Genomic DNA, 25,456 nt, shown 5'->3' with positions numbered 1-25,456 from the left:
TAGACAGAAACACGCTGCAAGCTCATAGCTAGATGCTCCTGGTTTATAACATTTCTAAACTGACACATACAGCCTGCAACGCAATGCAAATACCATTCACCTTCTGAAATAGACGACCATTCTGCAACGTCATTTCTACGCCGGCAATGTCACCGGCGCTACTCTTGATATCACGCATGACCTTCTTTCGATACGCCCATAGTTTCTGCGTATCTTCATTCAGGCGAGTACGGATGCAGCGGTCGACTTGACACTTCCTTCATTCTGCGAGCTTTAAGTTGTGGGTAGGCACCATCACAGCTTTCTTAGTTACGTTCGCAACGATAACCAGAATAGCTTTTTTTCTTTTCAACCGTAACTTTTTTTTATTTCCACTTATGCCTGTTGCCTGAAAAGGATTGCTGATGATGAGCAACGTAACGACTATAATTTGCATGTTCAGTTTCACGTATTGCAACCTGGTGAATTTATGATGGCTTAAAGGCAAGCAGGAAGGCGTTTTTTTAGACAAACAGTACCGCATGTGGTGATACCAGACGTTATTTTCCCCAGCGACACAATACAACAAAGCAAACGCAGCCTTTCTGATAGCCATGTCCTTGGCGTGTATAAGCGCTTGTGATAAACAGGGTGTTCCACCTAAGGCTTTACACAATTTTTAAAAAGAGGATTTTTGAGCTGGAAGAGCGCTTTTTTCGGCATAGCAGTGTCAGCGGAGAAGTACATCAGAATACAGCTAAGGCGAGCTAACTAGCAAGCTTATTAACTAATATTGAAAAGTTAACTTTTTAACTATCATTGTTGGGCTCCTTAATTATTAAAAGGCGTGTAGCTAACCGTAAGTAATATTAATATCAAATTTTATAATTTCGAAAACGCGGTTAACCTCGGCGCTGCGGCTCAACATATTTTGCCTGTATCGCGCCAAAATACACACACTTTCAAGAGGCTTGCAGGCAAAGCAACCTCTCCAGTGCACGTAACTCGTCGAAATAGCCTAACTTTGTTGGGCCACAGCGCCGAGGGTAACCGCGTTTTCGAAAATCTAAAAACTGATATGGGTATTACTTACGGTGGGCTACACGGCTCTTGATAACTAAGGAGCTTAACAGTAATGGTTAAAAAGTTAGCTTCAATTTTGCTTAACCAGCCTGCTGCTTAGCACGTCTTAGCTTTATTCTGATGTACTACAGCGCTAACAATGCTATGCCGAAAAAAAGTGTCCTTTTAACTCAAAACGCCTCTTTTTTTTAAATTGTGTCAAGTCTTAGGAGACACACCCTGTATATCACCTTCCACGTTTAACCTGGTTAAGCCGTGATGCCTGTGCACTAATGCGCGTGATTGAGCTCCAGAAGTGCAAGAAATTCAGTTAAATATAGTAATTTATTTTCTCCAGTTATTGCACTGTTCTTGCTCCTCTGCCTGCAGACATGACTGACTAGCGTTGTCACAGTTATAGCTAAGCACAGGGACAAATTTCAGCCGCACAAGTCTGTAGAAGCTACGAACGCGAGTTGTTACTGTACAAAATGAAGCAGAGGGTGTCTGACAACTGCACCCGCATACACTCATTGCGTTTTCAAATGACAAATGACAAGAACACGACGGACCTTGGGTTTCGCGTGTATTCACGGGAAAGTAATGCGATTGTTTTTTACAAACAGTAATTGAGATAAAGGACGACTTAATTCTGCTAAGTAGCTTGGCGCAAAAGATGCTTTTTGGTCGGCGAAATGTTTCTCGCTAGATAAGATAATCGCTAACGCTTACTAAAAGACCAACGCTCACTCAAAGACGCATTGTTTTCATGCAGCAACCTTTAACGTGCTGCTTATTCTGTACCCCCTCAAATCTGCGACCTTTCAACTTGAAATCACATGACGCAAGACCTTCATGCTGTCTGGCGAATCTTTTTCATCTGAGCTAAAAAGCAGCATAGTTTGCGCCTGTGTAATACTACGCGCTTTTGGCAGAACGCTGAGGCAAAACCAGTGAACCGTGTGGGCCTAACCAATGCATCGTAATACTCCTATCGATAGTTAATGCCCGGATGGAGAATGAGGCACCATGGTGCAACGCTTTCCTAGTTAGCCCTGGATTCGCGCAAGCCTACTCACTGCACCCTCTTCTCGTGAGAATGAGAAATATTAAAGACCAAATCCCTGAAAATGCAACCGCAGAAGAAAAATGAACGAGAGTTCGTAAAGCAGGGGTTTTGGAAGCTACGCTCTTTTTCTTCCTGGCTTCCTCGCATACGCTTCGGCCGCAGACGCTTTTACAGCACGCTTCGGTTCTCCGATTTTCAGCGACGTTTCCCAAACCTTGTTAAGCCTTATTATACTCCTATCGGCGCGGTAATATCGTAAACGCCACGCCTCCCTTTCGAGGAGGCTGTGACGTAAGCTCTCGAAGCTGCTCCTCGAGCCGTGACGAACGCCAGCCGCCCCCCCACCCCCCCCCTCTTCCATTTGAGCGCTATGCGACAGGCCGCGAGGTAACGAGATTACCGATGTTCACTGTCGCAAGACCCGCAGTGGCCTCCGCGTCTTCGCCTCCAGACAGCGCCACCGTCGCGAACGCTGCTACTGTTGCTCGCCCTGCGGCTCGCGCCGACCACATCGGCGCTTCGTCATTATCTCGCGCGGCGCGCCTGGGTGCGTTCGCAGTAGCGGCAGCTTCTGAATCGACGTGGGCTTTGACTCCATCTTCCCAGCCTCCTGTGCGACGAGTTGCGCTCCTAGGTGGGAACGAGCGGCTCGGCAGTGGTCTCCCGGTGCCTTGAAAAAGAGGCGTCCTTTTCACACGGAGATGAGCCCCCATTCTTAGGCGAACACGTACGATTCCGCCCTTTGTCGTTCCCTTTCGGTAATGGACCGTGAGCTGGCTGAGGCAAGATGAAGGCGCCCCAAGAAAAGGAGAAAGGGAGAAAGAAAGAAAAGGAAGGGAAGCAAAAGGCGGGGAGCGAATGCTCGAATGCCTTAAGGAATGGGGGGTAGAAAGCTGTTCTCGAAATTGAAACAGCAATGGAACTGCTTTGTAGCTGGTGGGGTAAGAGATGGAAGGCCTCCGAATGGGAAGAACGAAGAGTTCGCTACGAGGGGGTGTTGGCGTTTTCATCTCTCAGGAATTCACCAGCGTCCCCGCGCAGCAGTCTAGCTCCCGTCTTCTCGTATATACCTGTGGCGAGGGAATAAAATATGGCTTCTCGAGTGGGTCTTGTCTGCTCTTGTTGCGAGCGTAGCGTTTTACTCCGTGACGCGAGGCTTTTGTGCGGCGCTAAGCTTGCGGCGGAAGCGGGTGCAAAAAGGGGGAAAAAAAAGAAACGAATCGAAAGTAGGAGTGAGGGAATATTTCGCTATTGTTGGAAGTCGAGCGCAAAGCCTCGTCGTCCTGCACATTGCGGATAAAGTTCTGCGGAAGGACGACTACCCGGCACTGTGCCGGCGATTCTGAGATTGCGTGGAAAGTTTCATGTTATAAAGCGAGGATTTATGTAGACTTTTACGATCGTGGGACATTTTTTCATCTATTCTGATTTCCCCGCGGAAGCTTCAGTAGAGCAATATGTTTTGGCCTCATACGTTAACCGTAGTAAGTATCTCAGAGAGCTGGTTTACGTTCGCTGGTTACAAGAAAACACGAAACCGATGATTTGTTTCCTGTATTCACGGCAGTATTAAATGCACTGTAAGGTGTTGCACTTTTTCGGGGCAGAAGGCCTGTAGTCGTTTGCTTAGGGTGTTCCTTTTTTTGTAATATTCCGGCGAGTATCATTTTTGTTCTCCGTGAATCCGCAAGAGGCGGCACACCACGAAGAAACGGAAAACGATAATTTGCTAAAATAAAGGCTTAGCTGTCAATTTCTTTAATACGTGAGTTCTGTCTTCTACTTACATTTTTCGCAGTATGGAGCATACAGAAAACAGAAATAATCGCTCCGACAACACGCACCGAAGTCGACAATAGCTCTCCGTTATGACTTGGCTGCTGTACTGGCACCTAACAAACGGTGTCCGAAGAGATCTCCCACGACGCAGTCTTTAATTAAAAAACCATCCCCTTTAAAACCGTCTCCGGTACTCATTACCAGCAGTCGACTCGGGCGCCAATCTCTCCAACGTCTCGTCGTCCAGCGCTGTATTTCTTTTAGCATCACTGCTCTGGATTGGGCGGCAGTGAACTCGACGCGATCCGAAGCGTGTACCACCCACCACGTAAGTTCACTTCAACAGCGACGAGTTGCACCGGAGTCCACTACGCTGCCTCCTCACCTGCTCTCCCCCGTTATTTCCCGCCGAGCCGAGCTTTCCAGTGCTGGCTCCCTCCACCTCGCTTCGACGAACGTCGGCACCCGCGGCAGGAAGGCGCGTCGCGGCGACAGTAGCACGCTCCAAATCCCCCCCCCCCCCCCCCCCCCCCCCCCCCCCCCGCCGTAACTGTCGCGAGGCGAACTGTCGGGCGCAGATTAGGGCGACGGGCGCGGAAGCCCAGCCGAGATGAGAGGGAAGCGTCGGAAAACCCCGAGGTGGAAGGAGAAATAGAGAGTGAGGGCCCGGGGGCGCGCAAGGTTCGAACTTGCGTCAGCGGTCGTCGGGTGTCTCCGCGCGCAGCCCAGGGCCCATGGGCTCGGAATGAATTATAAACGGTGGTTGGCTCGGTGACACTGGTGCTGCACGCCGGCTGGCGGCGGCGGCATACTGTTTCCCTCCGGCCGCCACTGCCGCTGCTGCCGGAGACACAATGGGAAGCCCCCCACCAGGAGCGGCGGGAAGCGCTGGCTTGCGGGACTCCCCCCTCACTCTCTCTTATCCCGTTCCCTGCCTACTTTCTCCCCCTCTTCGCCGTCCCAAATGGAGCCAGAATGGATCCCATCAAAGTGAGTGCCAGCCGCGGCGCGTGCCCTTGCTTGGTGCTGCCAGCAGCCCGGCCGTATCGCGTTTGGAGGAGGCCCGCGCAGAGGGGGGGAATAACTCCGAGACCCCGCACTCGGCGAGGGAAAGCGAAAGAGTCGCCGTGTATGGAGTGGGAGTCTACGTGCCCATTGTAATGAGCCGCCCTGCCAGACAGAATCGCAGTTGGCTCTGGCATCTGTTTCCTCCTTCTGCTGTTCTTGGACGAATGACAGCAGCGGCGGGGCTTTGGGAGTTGTGGGGGGTCGGAGGTGACTGCGCTATGCGTGTCTGGATTTGTCGTCTGTTCTGGGATTAAGGACGGAACTGCGTTTTGCTGCGTGGCGTTTCCAATGCAGCGATGTTGCGCGTGTTTGTGAGCTTTCGCAGGGGCCGCCATCCCAACGACGTTTCAATAAAGAGGAGATTAATGCCTCCTGTATGACTGTATATTTCTTTCTTGCTGTCTATGGTACGCATGGTGACTTGCATTGTAAAGTAAAAGCAAAATGACCTATTTTACGAGAATGCGAGCAGAATGTGTTGTTTTTATTTGTATAGCAAATATCCAGAAGTTCTGGACAAACCGCATTTTTCAACGGCAAGTTGTTTATAAACGCAGTTGTTTCGCATATCGCAGGCTTGTGTCATAATCATGAATATATCCGCAGATCTCTCCTCGGGATGCTTGCAGTTTTCTGTTATTTATTGTCGAAGATGCATCCCATTAATTTTTTTTCTCGGCAGTCTCTCTTAACTCTTTGTTACGAGCGCAGGTAAAACTTTAAATGCAAGATTTTTATACGCATTGGAAGGTTCGTCAATTCCCGTTCATATCTTGATAACAGTGTCTTACAATATTCCACAGTTGCCTCATAACTAAAAGATGTCCAAGAAAGTTGGACTTATGTTTGTCTCCGCGTAATAGCAATAGATGGGCCACATCACCGCTCCCTCCTCGCCTTCATTGGATCGGCGCATCTTTCCTGCTTTATTTAACACCCACCCACTCTTTTTTTTCTTTTCTATTTTCTTCCTAACTCCCCTTATGCCCAGAGGCAATAAACAACGTTATTAAAAAATTGCAGTAAATGTCTGTTCTTGTGAAAATTCCCCTTTAACGACCGAAAGTAGTCCTCTAAGGAAAGAACCGTTAAACACATGAGGTCATCATTGAAACTCATACTTTTTTATGCGATTGCGCTGGCAATAATCGCGAGAATCCTTCCTTAGGCATCACGTGCTTGCGGTGCTTGGTGCCGGCCTTGGCGATGGAGCGGTCGTGGGCCCGATTACCAGAGGGCAATTATCCCTCTGCAAGTTAAAAAATGAAGCTTAGTGCTTGAGGAAGACTACAACACAAAGAATGTTTTATAGTCATTCTATGATATTGAGCGCAAAAATTATTAGCTTCTTAAAGGGTTAGATGCTTATAATTTATTGAGCACCAAACACTGCGTTACATTGGTAATGTGACAGTGACACACAAAACACGAGCTGGGCTGTATTAGTACGGAACATTATCGAAGTTCATATTTCTCCTTCGTACGGGGATTTAGCGGATTCAGTAGCATGCAGAGCTGTATATGTCGACAAATACCAGGTCCAGATCTCAGCTGTCAGCTCTCTAGCTGTTTTACTCACTGATATTATGATGCTTCCCGACGATAGAAGGCAGCGGACAGTATCCTCTGCGAGCAAGCCACCTCTGCGAGTAAGCACCTTACGCTAAGAAAGCGCGATATTGAACGCGCGATCTGATGTCACCTGTCGCACATCAAAATAGGCTGTTGAAATCGACACGTTATGTGTATCGCCAGGCTGCGTGTGACGATACTAGTGCGGTCTTGTTTTTTGCCACCATTTTCGTGCTCTTTCTTGCTTTATACAGTTTTGTTCAAGCCTCTACGACATACATTTTAAGCGCTCTTCACAGCAGTCTACACTACATAAAACACACACAACAACACCATATATGCTATAGGACATGCATGGACAGCACTTGATAAAGACAGCTCCAAGTCACGCTGTCATTCGCTTTGCCACACTGCATGCGTTGTTCCTCAGAAATGAATTATGAGGGTCAGCCACTGCAATCTCCTGTCTGAAAAGCATCATCTATTGTAGCGCACGAATACCTATCAATTCTGGCCAAAACATTTTTCAACGGGAAGGAGTTTATGAACGCATTTTCTTCATATATTATAAGATTTCACTATAACAATCAATACTCCGCAGATCTCCCGTCGGCAGGCTTGCATTTCTTTTGCTGTTAAGGTTGTTGTTGTCAAAAACATCTCCCATCGGTTTTCTATAGCAGCTTTAACTGCTTGATGCGACAGACGGAAAATTTTTAAAAGAAACATTTTGCTATGCATCGGAAGAGTGACATTACCTTCAATATTTTATAACAGTATCTTACAATATTTCACTATTCAAAATTTTTTGTCCAAGAATGCTGCACATGGTGTATGGTAGTGTGCTTGAAATTTACACTACTCTTGTTTCTCTTTAAATTTGTATATTTGACATTATTGAAAGGTAATTTCTCCGGTCGTGCTACATATTACGGCTTATAATAAAAATAAAGGAAAAGAAAAATAAAGTAAATGAAAAATAAAGTAAAAAGTACAATAAAGATTACGAAAAAAAAATGTCGCCAAGCAGTTCACGGCTCGAGCAAATCCGACCTTCCGGTCATGGAACGACATTGCGATTCTGGTTCTATTCTCTTCGAGCGCGAACAGCAAGGTTCTAGCCTTTCAAGGTGGACACGTGCTCCGCTTGTAAAACAAGGTGCACTTACGGCTCAGACTCCAAAAAGGCCCCCTTTTCAGAGGCTCTTCATAGCGCCTTCGTTTCCAACAGGCGTGTTTGCTTTTAGTTATTTTTTATTTATCACTCCCCCCTCTCTTATTTTTTACTCTCATTTCTTTTTTTTCCCTGCGCGTGGTAGCCCACGATAAGACTTTTGTCGTCGCCCGGCTACTCGACACACTCCGTGATGGATGGTCTGGATATTACGTGTGCGGCAGTGCGAAGTGCTGCATGCGGTTTCAAGGACCAACGCCGCAGTGAGGGCGACGTGCCGTGCGCTTTGAAATTGACTGGCTCTGGCGTCACGTGAGAAGAGATGAAAAGTGAGTGTTGCTTATGATTTCTGGCTTTTTAGAAAGGGGGACTCAGAACCATTATCTGAGTTTGCGTGTGTGTTTCTTTTCCACCAAACCGCAGTGGTGACCGCGGTGGAAATATGTCTCCGAGAAACAATGGGTGATCTGTTAGAATCTGTCCAAAAGTCCACCCAGGCCGCCTTTTTTATTATACAATAACCGGCTTTTATATACGAGCTGAAACCAAAAACAAAAGAAAATGCTCGATTTCTTTCATGCCTTATTCTTGCGTGACACTGCAAGGAAATGTCTCAAGACATGTCCGTCGAAAAAAATCCTTTTTCGCCGAGCACTTTATATACACGCTTTGTCGGTGCTTCGCCCTCGATAAAGGAGGATCATTATTCAAAACAGTCGGACTCGAAAGCTACAAAGTAACTCGGAAGCGCACGGCACAGACGGACCCCATCGAAACCACAAAGTGGTCGAAACGTTTCGACTCGAGTGGCGGCGATGTTGCGAAGTCGTTGATTTAGTGACGACCGAGTTGTCTTTTCCTACCAAGCTCACCACGCAAGTCGTTTCACCGACTGAACTGCGCTAACACACGGCCGTTCAAGCACAGAAAAAAAATGGTAAAAAAAAGAGAAAAGGAGAGAGAGAGAAATCGAGATGATAATGCGCGACTGACCACGTTTCATCGGGCGTCATCGAAGTGGAAAAGGCTCGATGATCGCTCGGCCGGAAAGCATCGTTACGTCATCGTCGCATTACGCAACCATGGCGAACCGGCCTCCTGTTCATTCGCATTCCGAGCGCTGCTCCAAGTAAGCGCCCTCTTTCGGCCCTCATGCTGTCTCACTGATCCTTTTTTTTTATTTTCTGTCCGAAAAGAAAAAAAAAACGCACCGCTGGAGATCCCATCGAGTTGCGGCAACTAGTTTTATAGCTGGATAAGCTCGATGAGTCTGGAAAACGGGTGAAAGAAGTTCTTTGTTCTGGTGCTCTTGCGCAGTGCATGTTGGGAGAGTGCAGCGAATGCGTCTGCGTCCGCAATTTTGAAAAATAACGGCCGTTACTCTGGCTGGTGAACAGGGTGCGGCTATTGGTAAATGGAAATAAATAACTCGGGAAAGCGTTGATCGCGGCCAGAGCGTGGCTGTACCGCGCCGCAATCATCGTGATCTAAAGTGCAGCAGCTGCATAGCGATTTGTGCTTTATTTTTCTCCGTGTTTCGGTTCGCCGAAGACAATTTCGCATAAGACCGCACTATAGGTTTTAAAGTAATTTAGTTTAGATTAGATTAAATCATTTGCGCTATGGGGAAGCAGTGACATCTCACAGGCATGGTAAACTCTAATTCTGCACACCCTGCGTAGATAAATCACGAAGAAAAGAAAAAAAAGCGAAACGTACTCAATACTTTGTTCCGTCATGATTATCATATTAAGAGCCAATAAGTCCGCTTTGTTTAAGTGTATGCTTTAGGGGGCGTTACAAAAGAATCATAATTATTTATCCATCGCGTAATTTCTGTTTCGCTTTTGTCGGCCTTCGTTTGAAGTAGCTCCCAGTTTGCTGTATGAAAACAAACAGCTGATCTGTTTACTTGTTCGAAAAAAAAGGAGAAAAGCGGCATGTGTGAGGAAGAAACCTGTTTGACGTCAAATTAGGATGAGACAGCTAAGCAAGGCAACGGTTCGCGCTTTGTGCCGCGGCTTCGCCCAAGTAACATGAACAGAGTGTGGCGTGTTGAATTGCTCGTTTTATCCACCGTATCTACAGCCATCCACGTTCGCGCGTTGAAAAGCTAGAGGGAAACGAAAAATTTGAAGACATAACATAAAAAACAAAGAAAAGTTGTAACAAAGAAAGAGAAGGTGAACGCGAGAAGAAGTGTCCTACTTTGTCTTCTTTCTTCTTTTTTTTATTTGAATGGGAGAGACGCCCCGCGCGACACGACAGCCACGCCATTGTGCGGCAAACAAACGAACTGTTGCTTAAAGCGCAAGTGCGTCCGCTCTCAAAGAGCGCAGAGCGTCGAATAACAAGGGCGGAAAATAAAAACGGCCTGTGAGCAAGCAACTTTTAAATAATGGTTAACAAAGAAGAAATGCGAACAAAATAAGCGAACAAAGCTGCGGGGTGCGTGTGTGTGTATCTTGGCGGGGGGGGGGGGGGGGGGGTGCGAATGCAGACTCATGCGGGCGTCAGTGGCCTGCAGCCAATGTCCCCGCTGTCAGGGACCCTCCGCCTCACGCACGAGGTAGCGAGGCAATAATGAGGGCGAAAGCGCGGTTGGAGGCTGGTTAAAAATTCAGCGGCTCCGGGCCATGGACGGGAAGCCGCTGAGCTCGAGTCAACAATGGAGGAATCAAGGCATGGAAAGCACGACAAGCGCGCGGGAGGAGAGCGTGAAGAGGAGACAGGGTGCAGGAGAAAGAAAGTGATGGAAAAAGAAAATAAACCGCTCCCGTGGCAAGGTGTAGGTCTGAATCAGCTGTCAAAGTACAAACACGTCCGCTGCCGCTTCTTCTTCTCGATAGGGACTGACGGAGCGTCAAGTGCGTTGCTTTCGTGGCAACAGCGTGAAATTGGCCCCCTACGTTGTATGTACACGAAGAAAAAGTACACTGACGAGAAATCAGTGAAGCGTTGACTAATCAACTTTTGCTAACTTTCATCAGTATTCATGAGGGTGCGCGTCGTGAGTGTGGGGCGTAGTCTCTATTTTCGGTTTTAGTTGTTTTTTTTTCCTTTTTAAACCGCTTGAAAGGCACAGAATTCCAAAGCAGTGAGTCAACGTTCATTAAAATTTTACTGCCCGCCATTTCTCTTTTAAAGTCTTAGTAGGTCTCAAGTTGTAAAACGAAACACATCCTAAACAGTGTGTTTTACGCGCGGCGAAGAAACTAACCGCGGACCCATTTAGGTTCTTGCAGTCGGAGGGAGAAATAGCGAAAAAGAGAGAGAGTGGGAAGGATAGGGAGGAAAGATAACTGAGCATATGTCTGGCTTGCTACTGTATAAATGGGGCGGCGGGTAACGGGAATGAAAGAGAACAAAAGATGAAAGAAAAGTTGAGAAGAGGAAAGTACGAGAGAAAGAGGAAGCAGATAGATGACAGGAAGTGACGTTAACCAGACTTACGTCTGGTTACACTGCACTGGAAGATGTGAAATGAAAGAACGAAAAGACTGCAAGGAAAGAAAGAAGAGAAGACAGCAGAAAAACTGTACTCGCATTGTTCCAGGGTGTGGCAAAAAACTGCTATAGAATAATCAACAGGCGTGGTTATTAGGAGGAAAAACTTAGAATTAAGCTGACACCGTGTGTGTCTGCGATTGACTCTTTCACAGTGTTGTTTCGGCAGAAAATTGTCACGAATTGTTGGTGTAGGCTTGGAAGCAGTTTACGTTGGAGGTTTCGAGAAATACTGTGTTTAGTGTGCTTAGGTCTTCATTGAATAGTACTTATCTACGTGCAAGTGCCGAATAAAGAGCTCCCGTTGGCGCGAATGCTTTCTTCGGCGCGTTTACACCTTTATCATAGGAATCGGGCACATATTTTAAAGCAGCAGTTTTTCTAACCAATCATCAACCGAACTTTGAGAGCTATTTAGACGTCGCCGTCGGCGATGAGCGTGGGCCTTTAAGCTGTCTGTTCATCGTAGGTAGCGTTATGACAGCCAGGAAACCAAACGTGTCGGTACGGTTCTCGTACGCAAACACAAGCTCTGTGAATTCCGGCCCAGGATAGGAAATACTAGCTCGAGTGAGTTTCTACGCAGATGCGCGTTTTTACGGCGACTGAATATTTTTGTAGTGGCACAGGCAACGACGAAAACACATCCTAACTGTATTCGTTCGGTGCCGGCGTTTGGATCTGCGCGCTTGCTTCACTTCCGGATCTGAACCTACATTGAATCGAGTAGAGTAAACACACCAGCCGAACGCCCAGATGCACAGAGCGTGAAAATAGATTCGCCTCAGAAGCGTATGAGTAGAACCTTACCCAACATAACATGGGCCACGACGAAGTCTGGAGCCCCACTATGAATTCGACCGACACGTGCTTTGAGCCATGGGTCTTTATACTTGTGGAGAAATTGTTTTCTTCTTCTTTTTCTCTCTGTGTGTGTGGAGGGAGGGAGCTCATGTTTAAGTTTAGTAAGGTAATCTTGCTCGCTCAAAGAAAAATCTCGCGAGAGCAACAAATCGCGAGTATGATCACCTGGTAATATCTTTGGCAGCCAGCTCGCTACGGTTTTCGGAGAATGTTGTGGTGCCTCCCCAGCCTTCATTCTACTTCGGCACACACGCAAGAAAGGACAGATGTCTACCTTATGTATCGACCTCTGTTAGAGAGAGAAAAAATAATCCAGGGACACTTAAATACATGGCGGATTGAGAATGCGATATCATTAAACTCTGAAGTCTGCTCGGTTTGCTTGTCTTCCACTGCCACTGCTGCTCACTGCATACGCCGAGCCTCTCCGTTGGCTCCCTCTACGCTTGCGAGAATTTTTATTTGCGGTGGACACACACGGCGTTGATTCTGGTTCTATTCCAACCTGATACGCAGAGCAGTCTGGACACATCTGCACACAGCTAAGCGCAGTTGCTAACTCCCGCAGAGCCGGCCACTGCGCTCGGTCATGTCATGTGACCAGTGCACCTGCAAATTCTGCCTTGTCACGTGGCCTCATGACTTCACAGTCTCCAGCGACCAATCAGCGCTCGTTCATGTCACGTGACTTTTAGACGTCATCACTGTCTGGACCAGTAAGCAAATTTTATGACTAACCACGCCGTGTTATTTCTCGTGATGATGTTCCTCATGCGATCGCTTTAAAATACGCGCACAAGCGTATCCTTGTGTCTGTGTGCGCGTGTGTATGTGTGCGTGACTGTGTGTATGCGTGTGTTCAGCGATATTCTTGCAAACGCTTGCTATTCACCTTTGTGAAAAGAAAAGACAGCGTATATAGTGACAGCGCTAAACTTTTCTTCACATTCGGCAGTTCTTCAAAATATGCGCGATTCAATGACGGCTCGCTCCTGGAAAAAGAAGTCTCTATTCAGTGTCACAATCGGAATAAAAACAACTAATAACGTCAAGCATCCACGCATCGCACGCACCTGTGTCTTCTAAAAACGCAGCTAGCAAGTGTAACTGCATTAAAAACACATCCAGGGTCATCTAGGCAAAACAAGAAACATGTTAGGAAAAAACGCATGCACTGCACTTCTTAAAATAACATGGAAAGCATAAATGTTTCATCTTGCGACTCCACGCACCATCACAAGTAGATAGACTAGTCACAAACAAATACACGAAATACGCGTCATAACGAAGATGAAGGGGCCCGGCGATTGCTTCTTTATAGCTGTAGCTTTGTGATAGCTCGTGTTGACCGAGCTTCAAAAGAGCAATTGTCATTCCTTCGTTATATTCATTGTTTCGTTGTAAACCGTTTCGTTATAATGAGTTTCGACTGTAGCGGCATTCTAAAATTCAACTTCGTGATCACTTTGAATCAAAGGTAGGTGGTAGGCTGCATGCCTTGTAGACTAGTAGGAATTGACAGCTTAAGAGAAAAATTAACGCCAAGAAAATACTTAAGAAATAAAGGCTAACACTGACTGGAACTTTCTGGTTTTCTTTTGTTCGCTCCAGCAAAAAAAAAAAAAAGCGTTTCAACATGTCTCTGATTCAGTCTTAAATGCGTATTGGAAATGTATGAAGAGAGGGCTACTGCATTACACTGAGTGCGAAAGATTATACATAGACTCTGAGACTTACTAATGTCATTGGCGAAACGCTAGTAGCAGCAAAAGCTACAAAAATTCGCTTAGAATTGAGCCCCTCCTCTGCCCACGTCACTGAGAATAAACCAGTTGTCTTCGCGACGACAAGGTGCTCACTCACTCGCTGCTCGCTCAAAACAATCGGCGTTAAAAGTTAGTGGAAGGTTATAGATATGTTAAGGTACTGGCAGTGACCACTGTTATTTAATCTGTGTGACGTGGCAGGTAAGTTAAAAACTGAAATTTATATTTTCACATTTTAATATGAACGTACCTGGGGTGCGCTGACTCACAGCTTTACGTACGGTCAAATGTTTTAGGGGAATCCCCCAAGGCGGAGTAGATTTGGAATAAGGGAGTAATTACTCATTGACATCCACCCAAGCGCAGCCATACGGCTGCGAACGAAAGCTATACAGCTTTCTCAGAAACTTCGTAGTTAAAGAAAAATTCGTCCTGGTTCGGAGTTCAAACCCGGGACCATCGCTTCACCGGAGCAGTCGCTCTACCAACTGAACTAACCGGGACGGCAAGATTATGGTAGGGAGAGAGCGAATTGATCAATAACTCGAAGTGGGAACAGTGTTGGGCAAATGTTTTAGAGGAATCCTCCAGAGGAGTAGATTTGTAATAAGGGAGTAATTACTAATTGACACCCTGGAGCAGCCGTGCTTGGGTGGATGTCAATGACTAATTACACACATATTATAAAGCTTTACGTATCTTTTTCAGTCCAGCGAGGTCGCCGCAGTTTTATTTCGGCTTCACTGTAAAATAAAAATAATGAAAAAAGGCGACTGTTCTCGGAGATTTCTCTCCGCTACGTCACCCCGCATGTCGGCCTGTCGGCGTGTTCAGGAAGGTGAATTGCATGCGTGAAGAGATGAGCAGGAGGGTGTAGAGGTAGGGAAAAGTGGAGAGCGCTGGATGCGGTGGTGGGGACATAACAAAGCCAGCAGCAACGCAGATTGGAGCGGGTGCTGCTTGCCGGAGGGGCAGAGGGGTGGGGGGGGGGGGGGGGGGTGGAGGCAGGGAGGCCAGAGAAGGCAAGTCTGGCGAGCAAGAATAAAAGTCCCGGAGGCCTGAAGATTAAAAATGGAAGACGCCGGCGGTCGAGGCGGCGGAACAAGTTTGGCGAATAGCAGCTGTTTCTAGTTGGCGGCGAGGACGTGCTCGGGCGAGAGAGCGCGTTGCAAGTACGCCGCCGAAGCAAGGGGGAAACCGAGGGGGTGCTGTGAAGAGAGAGGTATAGGAAAGGAGGAAAAGAAGGGAAAATAAGGGCGGTAGGGGGAGAACTGCGTGTATATTGCGGGAAGAATGAGGAGCGGGGGTGGAGTCCGCGGCGTTGTTACTGGCGCGGCGGCTACAGTGATTCGAATACGGGAGAGGCTGAATGACGTCGGCGTTCACGGGCACCAGGCACGTATGCCGCGCCAGATTCTGCGCGGGGTCTCCGACCGGCAAGCGCGAGAAGACGCCGAGGCGCATTTCCTGGAGGGTTATTTGTGAAGGCGGCAGCACAGAGCAGCGAGTCAGTCCATAATGGAGAGTTTTCCTTCGCTCGCTTGCGCCACAAAAGCTCGCACTGCGTCTCTGCCTCCTCAGAGCTCGCAGTGCAGCTCAGCGATGCAGAAGCGATTCAACTTCCAGAGTGGCGAGCTGGGTGGGCAAGGGAGGCGTGCTTTGCACAGTGAAAACTGGGCACGGTGCGCGCGCGTGTGTGTGCGTGCTGCTCTCTTTCCATCCTCTCCACATCCTTCGTTGCAACCTGCGGAGCGTCAGGTTCAGAGGGCGCGGGTCGGGAGGGCACGCAGTTTGCACGCTTTGTTCTCCCCTGGATGCCCTCATCTTTTATTTATTTTGATTTATGGGCCTGATTACAGCGGGAAACTCTTCTCCCCCCTCCCGTGGAGCGAGTTTGCTCCCCGCACTTGTTTCCCGCTCTTTTGCGAGCATTACTGTTTGCCTGCTTTAGTCATAGAGAAAGGGAGGAAAAGGAAGCGAGGGAACGAGGGATCGAGGGCTGCAGTTGTGCCCTTCCAGCCACCGCGTAATTCGTCTTCCCGAACAAATAGCGGCGGCGAGGCCTGAGTCCACAGCGAATGAAACCACTTGGTTTGCACGGTGTGGTGAGATGTGGGTAGCAAAATTGCGAACCGGGAATGCGCGGAGAAGGCGTGGGAGTTTCGCATTGTGCGGAAGGCAGGAATTAACTCCCGATTTTGCAATCAAAAGTTTGAAAACTCTTAATATTAGCAGAGTCCGAAACAAGGAAGTTCATAAATTTCAGATTTTGATTTTTGCTCGAATCGGTTTTGTTTTTCCAGACTCGCTATAAAGTTGTGTTCTCATTCGTTTTTAGAAACCATAGTTAGCTGAAGGTGGATGAAGATATTCTGCACGCCGCGTCAAAGCTGCACAGGAAGTGAGCCCTCTCTAGACTGGAGAACGTTGATAATAACATGAAAGGGCACCTGCAGCGAGTAACTGCCCTTTTGTAAACAAAATTTGGCGAAAGTAACGGCGCTTTGTTAAATACTGGAGTTCAGTGCACTTAGGTAACGTTCCTGGTTAGTTCTTTATGCCCTAAAGCTGGTAAATAATGCGGAGTAGAGCGGTTGCGTGTGGTTTCTGCATTATTGTACGCTGCACTTTCACTACACTTGCTGTGCGCAAACTTGGGAAACTTTGCTGGGTTTATGAGCTCTGAGACTGTTCACTAATAGTGCGAACAATGCAGGATAGTTTAAAGGAAAAGCAAACAAGACAGCGCTTAGAGTTTTTTTTTTTTTTTGCACAGCGAGGCAGTTTTTATATCCGTTCAAACAGCCTACTGTTGGTTTTTGTTTTATAGTTTGCAGCGCGCACTTCCTTCTCATAATGAAGCATGTGCATTAGGTGGGCGGTGTGAAAGGAGCATTGTTGTAAAAGGGCCTCGTGAGAAGCAATTCACGAGCTGTTATCACGGAGACGCAGGCACACTTTCGTTGCCTATGCTCCGAGCACGCAAGTTCAGCGTTGTTACAATAAGTGGATGCGTCTAAATTTTATTAGTGCATATGCATCACAATACGCAGTGCGCTGTTGATAAATTGTATCAATTTAATGGTAAATGCAGGAAAATTGTTGTGAACTTGCGAAGCCATGAATTTATGAATCCGGTTGTAAGGAGTTAAGAAGACACAGAAAGCGGGCTACCTCTATTTAAAGCTTCCTGTGCTTGACATTTTACAATCTGACATCAATTAAAATACGCATACAAAACCTCACTGACACAAAACGAATAGAACTGTTGGATGGAGGGCTATCATGAGCAGTTGTGTAAACGCCACGCTGAACCTAATATGAAGCTGTACTCGAAGAGAGGAACGTGAGTACAATGTCGCTTTTACTCGATTTAGCGCAAAACCAAAAACAAGACCTTCGTTTTAAATGCAGCGATACAACGCATCGTCCACACTAAATAGATAAAAAACGAGGAGGTTGCAGGCTTTGATGTTCACTCAGTGCCCACAACATGCGAAGCACTGCCTGCAATTGCATTTGAGACCATCGTTGCATATCCGTAGGATTTTTCAGTAGTTGTGGTTGATTGAGTGGTTAAAGTAAAGCGGTCCTGGACGATACGTTTTTGGAATTTTCTTTTCCACTATATCCACGTGTGAAATAATTTTTTGTGATACGACCAGGCACCACGTGCGCAGTGAAATGCTTTGCCACGCATATCATGGAGTTGGGCCCCGGCTAGAGCAAGAATTTCGTCGAATATCTTGAACCAGAATAATTCACGTAGCTAGTAGCCGAATGGTTCTAACCTGAAGAAGGCTTCTAATCGCATCCAAATGTCGAGGTATATATGCAAGAAATTTTGGTTTGTAAGAACATCTGCGAAGAGATTTCCTTGGCACGTCACGATTCTGTGGGAATGCAAACTCGGGCTTCGCTTCGGAGTGTTGAAACGAGCGGGGGCCTGTTTGACGTGCGACAAGATACGAGCGAAACGAGCCGAAATCTCGACATAGAAAATGGGCAATAACGTATCCCTTCCGACCGATGCGAGGGGATTTGGTTTCTTGTAAGCCTGCCGTGGGAACGAGCACACTTGTTTTTCGCCGGCCCGTTATAACCTTCCGCCAACGACAGAATCCTGCGCTGTTCCCTACTTTCTCCCCTTTCCTTGCGCCCTCAATCCGTGCCAGCCACCTAGTCCGTACCATCAGCAATCTGAAAACATTCCAAGAAAAAATAGATTTATTTCGACACAAAATGTCCGCGAAGCCTGCATGGCCTTTGCGCTTGCTGACTCTCCTGTTCTTTCTTTTTCTTTTCTTAAACTTTTTTTACTTTTTTGCTGCTCTGTTCCTGCTAGACGAGCTTTTGTGAAACGGCTTTCGTCGTGTAAGATTACTTTTCAATTTCGTGAAGGCTTCATCGAATGGTGCGCGGAAATCGAGTTGCGCTTGCGTGTTGCACTCGCATATGTCTCAGCGGCATGCGAGATTACACTATAAGCTCAAAATCTTCCTCTGTTATTAGCTTCTTTCCCTTTCGGACATAGATTTGGGTATCGAAAATCAAGTCTTTCGAATATCAGCAAGAACCGCGCAGAAACAGCGCTTTATAATTTAGGCATCCTTCTCAGGAAACGTGAAGCAGCGGATGAGTTTTTATCGAACTTCTATGTATTTTGTTTTGCCTGTTATTCGTGTTACTGTCTCATATTTGTGTGCATAGACGCCACAGGAATGCTTCCAGAGGTTTAGGTGGTGGCATACACGGCTTACTTTTCAGAGGGTGCAAGTAGGCTTAGAGTGATTCTGACGTGTGCTCCAGAATAATTCTGACCACCGAGGATTCTTTGACGCACAGTGTCTTTGTACACCATGCGGGCGTTTTCGGATTTCGCCTCCATCCCAATGCGGCTGCTTCGGCTGCAATGAGACCCCGTGACCCTGGGTTCAGCAGCCGAGTGCCATACCCACTGAGCCACCATGGTAGACCAGACGTTAAGGCCTCCTCTGCGAGTGGGAACAATTGTCACTTTTTAATTCAAATCGTCGCGTTTTATCAAATTTGTGTGCTCTTCTCTGAACGTCATGCGCGTTGTTTGTGGCATGTTCGGTTGTACATAATACGGCAGGGAAGGGGTTAGACGTGCGGTAATTATTAGGTCCCGGAGTTGGTAAGGATTTCGAATGCTCCCGCTCCAGGTGTCCGTACGTATTATGCGATAGCACAGAAAACTAGTTGGAGAGAAAACCTGGCTACCGCCGTCGTAAAACCTGACAGGTGGCCACAGACCTGCCACTTGACACCTGCTTCCTGCCAACCGCCCTACTCTCCATCTCCCCACCTCTCCTCCCGTTACATTCTCTTCCTCTCCATTTGTAGGGGAGAGGAAGAAGACGCCGTACTGAGAATGACACAGTTGGTGTAAAAATGACTAAAACGAACACAACAGAAATTATTAAAAGAAACGATCATAATGAGAATATAAGCAGTATTGGAATAAAAGCAGAATTGGAATGGAATCATGCATTAAACAGAAGAGTGAAATGCTATCGCATTTCCTGCGCATAAACGCATTTGATCGCCTCGAAATTTTGACGTATATTTCAGTGCTCCCTGTGACGTTGGTGAGGCAAAAACGATAGTATTCTTTAAGATGTCCATGCAAGTTTATTTAGCCTGCAGCTTTTACGAGCTTGTAAAGTAGCTAACGGCATTATACCTGATTTTTCATTTGTGACTGCAGTGGCGTCGAGCCTGGACATCCTGCACCTGTCGGTGCCCAAGTGGGTGGAAAATGGCACCGAGGACTCTGTGCTGCTCGACTGCGTGTACAACGTGAACCGCGACGACGAGCAGCTGGTGATCAAGTGGTTCCTCAACGACGACCCGCACCCCATATACCAGTGGATCCCCGAGCTGAACAAGCGGTTCGTGTCGAGCCGCCTCAAGGACCGCATCAACCTGGACTTCTCCCTCTCCAACGGCAACAGCTTCACAAAGTTCCGTGCGCTCAACCTGGTGCGGCCCACCACCGAGCTGAGTGGCCGGTACTCCTGCCACGTCATGTCGCTCGCTGGCCAGGACTCCGCGTCCAAGCTCATGACTGTCTACGGTAGGTGACAACAATGGGAGGAGCCCTCTTCGGCAGTTCGCGCAGTCTTTCGCGATGCCAGCTGTATTAGCATAGTTTCCGACCCTTCCGCGTGCCCCGTACCGCCCACGTAGGAATGGACGCGCGTGGGAAAGACTCATAACAACAAGGATAGGGAACTTATGCATATGTACAAATCTGCCGGCTTAAGGCATGGTGTCCACCCTCCGGCAAAAGCCAGTTTTTTGGGCAGCCGAATTTGACCCGGAAGCTCTAATCTGGACTGCGCACCGCAGTAGACTTACTCTCATCCACAAATCCGTGAAATCATTCATAGGCTGCTGTGGTTATTTGTGTTTGATAAATTGCAGGTTAGTAGCAGTGGCAATATTATTCATGCGTGACGTGACTGTTATTAAAACCAGATTTAAAACCCTTAAGAAGATATTGGAGCTTACATTGTGAAATCGCTTTATCACGTTATCCCCCGAAAGCATGGCAATAGCCTATCACACGCTTTCTTTGTACGGGCAAGAAGAAAGCTGCGCTTCGTTATGGTCGTCCATTTGCAGGAAGCACTACTTTTGGCTTTTTTCGTTTCCTTGCTTGGAGAACAGATCACAGTATGGCTATGCATAAAAACAACTATGAACCACTGTTGTGCAAGTACAGGTCGCCATGGATATAGCATGAGCTCGTTAGGCTTCCCTCTTCGACCCTTAATGTGTGTGCGTGCGTATCCAGCCAATAACAAAGTTTAAAATAAAAAAACTTTCAGAATTAATGAAGACTTCAGCTGTACTGTTTTTCAAGCTCATTTGCCTTCTGCTATTATCGGCAGAGTGCTAGAAACCGCCGTTTCACCGACTGGTCAAGGTCAGAGTTTACGTAGACATTAGCTTTGTTTTCCAGTAGTACCTCAACGTACGGCTTAAACCCCCCAGTCTTTGTTAAACTTTTCCCAATATTAGCCTACTTTTGGTCATGTACTAGTGTCGCACTGTTTTAGCTGCAAACACTATAAAAGAATTTTCGCCGGATTACTGAACTCTTTCTGAATGTATATTTTTTTTCAGTCTTCCCCTGGACTCTTCAAGCTATTCAGTTTGCTTATGTACAGAAACACACCATCCCCATCTTGTCTAACAGAATAAGTTGAAGGGGCCAGAGTATAATCACAACGACGTTGCTTTTCTCAAGCACTCGTAACCTGTCAGTGAGATACATAAAAAAAATTTTTTCGCGAGTGAGGCACCAGAATGAGATCCGCGGCTAAGCGCCACTTTCTGAGGAAATAAGATGCATACACAAATACAAGACACCTGCTTGATCGTGCAAATTGAACGACGTGTTAGTGTGTGTGCATTTCGCTATAAAATGGCCACACAATACTTGCCTGTAGTTCACGCTTTCCGTGGCACCGCGCACTGGCATCTGGATTTTATTTTATCCAAACCAAAAGGTAACCGACGTTGAGCGCCGTTCGGACTTTAGCTCTTCAAATCCAGTAGCTGACAAAAGAGTAGTCATTTTCTTTCAAATCGCAGTTCCTAGCTGTCGGTTTGTTTCCACTAGGAAGAACATGCAAGTGAGCTAGAAAGTGCTCCAGAAGCTGTCCTACAGAAGACGCAAGAAGAATTTCACTACCTAAACAAAAATAACTAATGCGCCAACAGGTTGCAATCTACAGAGCTTTGCCGTCAAAGAAATATCCCTGGCAATTTATCTTCATAGTGGAGAAGTATGACGCACCTGAGGCGCACGTAGCAGCTAGTAAAGCAGGTGAGAACCTAGGCGGTTAAAAGTAACGATGATACATAGGCTCTTTCCTAGTGTAGTTTAATAATATTTAGCGTAGTTTATTACAATGTTTGCTTATGGGCAACTAAGTTTTTCAAACGGCATGAAAAGCATTATGTGAATCTCCCGAATAAAGTTTATACCATGCGGACGTGCTTCCTAGCTCTGCTAAATTTAAGAATATTTGTGTCATATTCTGTGTGAGCCCTGCTCTCATGGCGATTCGGAAAACACGGTGATTCATCTTGCGCAGCCACATCTCGAGTCAAATGGCGCTCCAAACTACTAGACTAGCAGCTGCGCCACCTATCTGCTGGCGGTGATTATATCACAATTAGTGCATTATGAACAGGCTTTTGTCCGAATTTTTTTAGCAGAAAGTGTGAGTTATCCGCGGGCTGGGTGGAATTCGTGGGATATACTTGATCCAATATTGCGATTGATTGTTTTTTGAAGATAACGCGAGGGCCTGCCAACTTGGAATTTTAACTACATGCACGACATTAGCGGATCGTAAAACGTCATTGATTGTTAAAGAGCCTATTTTCATTAATCCTCCTAAAGTAACGCTACTGGGGCTTGTTTCTCCCGATCTTTTTTTACAGTGAGTTTTCACGTCTCTCAGGCGGTCAAAATATATTTTGGATGGCCAGATTAAGGGTCAGATTGCTCTAGATGCGCCTGCTTGAGTACCCTTAATTTCGCCAAAGTGCTTCATTTTCAGTACCACTAAATTCAAACTCAATGTAAGAACTTGACATTGTATTAGGTTAAGGCAGTGTAAGAGTGTCAGTCGATATAAATAAGCACTTTTACATAGTGACAGGCGCGGGATGCGGACACTTCTCCTGTAAAGGGTGCACCGCCGCAGTTGTATTACCTGTGCGGGAAAGACATCTAAAAAAAAAAACGAGAAGTATCTTTTTTTTGTTGTTGTAAGTTAATTTTAGCCTCTCTTCGCAAAACCCAACAAAACACCTCTAGAGATGCATAACAGCGCACTTTTAGGTACGTATAAATTAGAAATGGAAAACTTCCGAAACAATATGAGGCTGCGCACGTGAAAGAACACACTTCGAGGTCATGCGGATACGATGTTGCTTTACGGGTGTGCCCTTAGCTGGCAAGCAGCCTGAATAATTCAAGGGCGTAGGGGCAACGCAACATAAGTACTGTTGCAATTTATTGTTTATTTTAATTTTAGAAAGTTTAGCGAGAAACTGCAGCTTGCTCGTGCGTTCTCACGAGAGGCGCACGCTTATCACCGCAGCCATTACTTCCGGAGCGCACTGGGCTCCAAAACTAGGCGAGCAAATTTTGCTCGAAACCTGTACAGAAAAAGAAAAAAATACGCAGATGTTCTCGTTGTCAGCGCGCGCAGAGTTCGCTCGGAAAGAACATTCACCACCAATCTTCCGAATGGTCTTCTGAATGGGCACAGAACGCATTTGCCGAGGCTCTGAAGGGCAGCAGCAGCGGATCCCATTGCGTAGAGATATGTACGCACAAACTTGGCGCTGTTTGCGAAATCAACAGTTGCCGAGGAGGCCAACGCCGCATAGTACGCAGCACGAGAGGTGGCGCGCGTGTTGGTCGGCGGGCACAACAGGCAAGGCAGTGCCGGGTGCCCGCGACCGGAAACCGAGTCCATTACTCATTGTTACTCCATCAGAGCTGACGACCAGACGCCGCTGTATCATCAGCGGTCCCGAAACAGGGACACGCAAATCGAGCATGAATAATAGCGTCGGCGCCCCGGGCACTGCCGCAAAGCGTAATCCGACGAGTACGCCGGGACCTATTATGGTCGCGACGACACTTGGAAGAGAGAAAAAACGAAGGAAGAAAAGTAATTCAGGAAGGAAACCTTTAGCGAACAGGACGCATATCTACTCCGTTGTTTTCTCGTACGGACAAAAGTGCTGCTCTTTGTAGGCCATGTCTCTGTGCTCCGTATTACTTATTCTATTGCTGCTGTTTTTGCTTGCGCGGGCTGTGTTGGCTCTGTATAAATATTCACCTGCCATCAGGTTGTTTCCGAGGTGCCATAATTTTCAGCAGCCAGCAGGTAAGGTACCCTTCCAGAAACACGGATGTTTTATCATTCTTCGCGTGTACGCTGTCACCTTTGCTCAGGGAGGTCTTGCCTAATGCATAATAATGCGCTCGCTGGCCGCAGTCTAGCTTGCTCTTGCAGCGAACCTTGTTAACTCCGGCGTGAAAAATGCGCAACCGTGGCTCGTGATGAAGATGAAGTGTGAACGGCGAGATGACATCGGAAGCGCGGGAAGCTGCAGGTAAAAGAACAGGGTGCGTGACACCTGCAGCTAGCTTTGAGAGAGCTTAGGCACATGAACAGCGTAACCTGCTGTGGTTCCGCTCGTTTCTTTTTGTGCGCCCACCGTTCATATACATGCACAACTCAAAATGCAGAAATTGCGCATACCAGTTAACAAAAAGCGATTGTTTCACTGCGAATGTAGCAAAGATTCATTGTAGTGAAACTGCCTACAGCAAAACACGGGCACAGTGGGGAAAGGTATGTTTTTTTTTTAAAGTGACCGCAGAAAACTGTTTACTATTTATAGCATCTTTGGTCACACCTTTGCTTGTGCGGTGTAAATTTATTCTAGTAATAAATATGTCGAACAAATATTTTCAGAAATAGACAGACAAACTGAAGAATGTAATAAAGACCAAACAAAAATAATTTTTTGCCATTTTCATGGCAAATTTAGATCGCAAAATAATTTTTTCTAGAATTTGACAAGCAAATCTCGGTGAGGAAATACACCGAAGAAAGATTTGTAGACTCCCTCGTCGTCGAGAGTACGTGTAATTGTGGAATGCATTTCATGAAAGGCATAGCGCACTCCATGACCGCTCACAGATTATGGGAGACATGAAAGGTATTGGCCAAGACCTTTGGCTTTTGAACGTGCCCCCACCTTAGCCCCCTTGTGTTCGCTCAGCTAGGCAGTGCGCATGGTTTCTTTGGCAGCTTTCGCGGCTTCAGAAGCCTTCGACATCAATACATTACTTTCTAGATCTACAGTGCGCTCGACTTCTATCGCCGCTCTTGGTACTTTATATGTGCCGACCCGTTCAGCCACTTCTCTTCAGTGGTAGGCAGCGCGTTAGGCGCCCTTCGCTGCTTTCTCCCGCCATAGTTATTTCCCACTTTTCATCGGCCTTAGACACACGTTCGGCCCCCTTGGCCGCCTTTTCAGCTTTTTGTGCAGCTACATAAGCTGCCGTTGACGACACAGGGAGACATTGTTATCTATTGGCTCATCTGTCTGCATAGGATCGCCAAGGCTGCAGCGCCGCTGGTGCCAAGAATTTGGAAGTGCAGAATGAACAAATGAGATACGACGAAGGCAACGATTTCTTTAAAGCAAAATTTATTGCCCCAGGCCATCAATGATGGTTGAAGGTGTGATGAATGATGTAGTAGAGATTAAATTAATGGAAAAAGGTTAGCTAATTTGATGAAGTCCAGTAGAGAACGATGGTACGGTCCCTGCGTCCAGGCAATGTATGAAGCAGGGTTGCTTGGTGAAAGACCTGCTACCATCAGGTGCCAGATCCTTGTAGGCTTGAGAGCTGGGCAGTCCCACAGTAAGGGATGAATGTCGGCCTCAATGTCCTCGTGTTTACATATCGGACACCCTGGCCGAGGAAACAATTCTCGGTACTGAGGCCACTTAAGACAACGATTTAAAACACGTAGTGGG

The 25,456-nt window shown here is 46.9% G+C and overlaps 1 protein-coding gene and 1 long non-coding RNA gene across 2 annotated transcripts in view; one reads left to right on the top strand and one right to left on the bottom strand.

The window, feature by feature from the left end:
- The window catches only part of LOC144136725 (uncharacterized), a 135,079-nt gene that overhangs the window by 87,850 nt on the left and 21,773 nt on the right, over nt 1–25,456 (top strand). Inside the window, exon 2 of the mRNA XM_077669290.1 lies at nt 19,572–19,940. Within this exon, the coding sequence (XP_077525416.1) occupies nt 19,572–19,940 (369 nt within the window). The remainder of the gene's footprint in view (nt 1–19,571; nt 19,941–25,456) is intronic.
- LOC144136727 (uncharacterized) overlaps nt 6,078–25,456 on the bottom strand; it is a 65,882-nt gene continuing 46,503 nt past the window's right edge. Inside the window, exon 3 of the long non-coding RNA XR_013315660.1 lies at nt 6,078–6,206. This is a non-coding gene — a long non-coding RNA (uncharacterized LOC144136727). The remainder of the gene's footprint in view (nt 6,207–25,456) is intronic.

Source organism: Amblyomma americanum, chromosome 6 (genome assembly GCF_052857255.1).
Source record: "Amblyomma americanum isolate KBUSLIRL-KWMA chromosome 6, ASM5285725v1, whole genome shotgun sequence".
NCBI classification, from domain to species: Eukaryota; Metazoa; Arthropoda; class Arachnida; order Ixodida; family Ixodidae; genus Amblyomma; species Amblyomma americanum.
The sequence above is the reverse complement of the archived record's forward strand: the minus strand, read 5'-3'. Positions and strand labels throughout refer to the sequence as shown.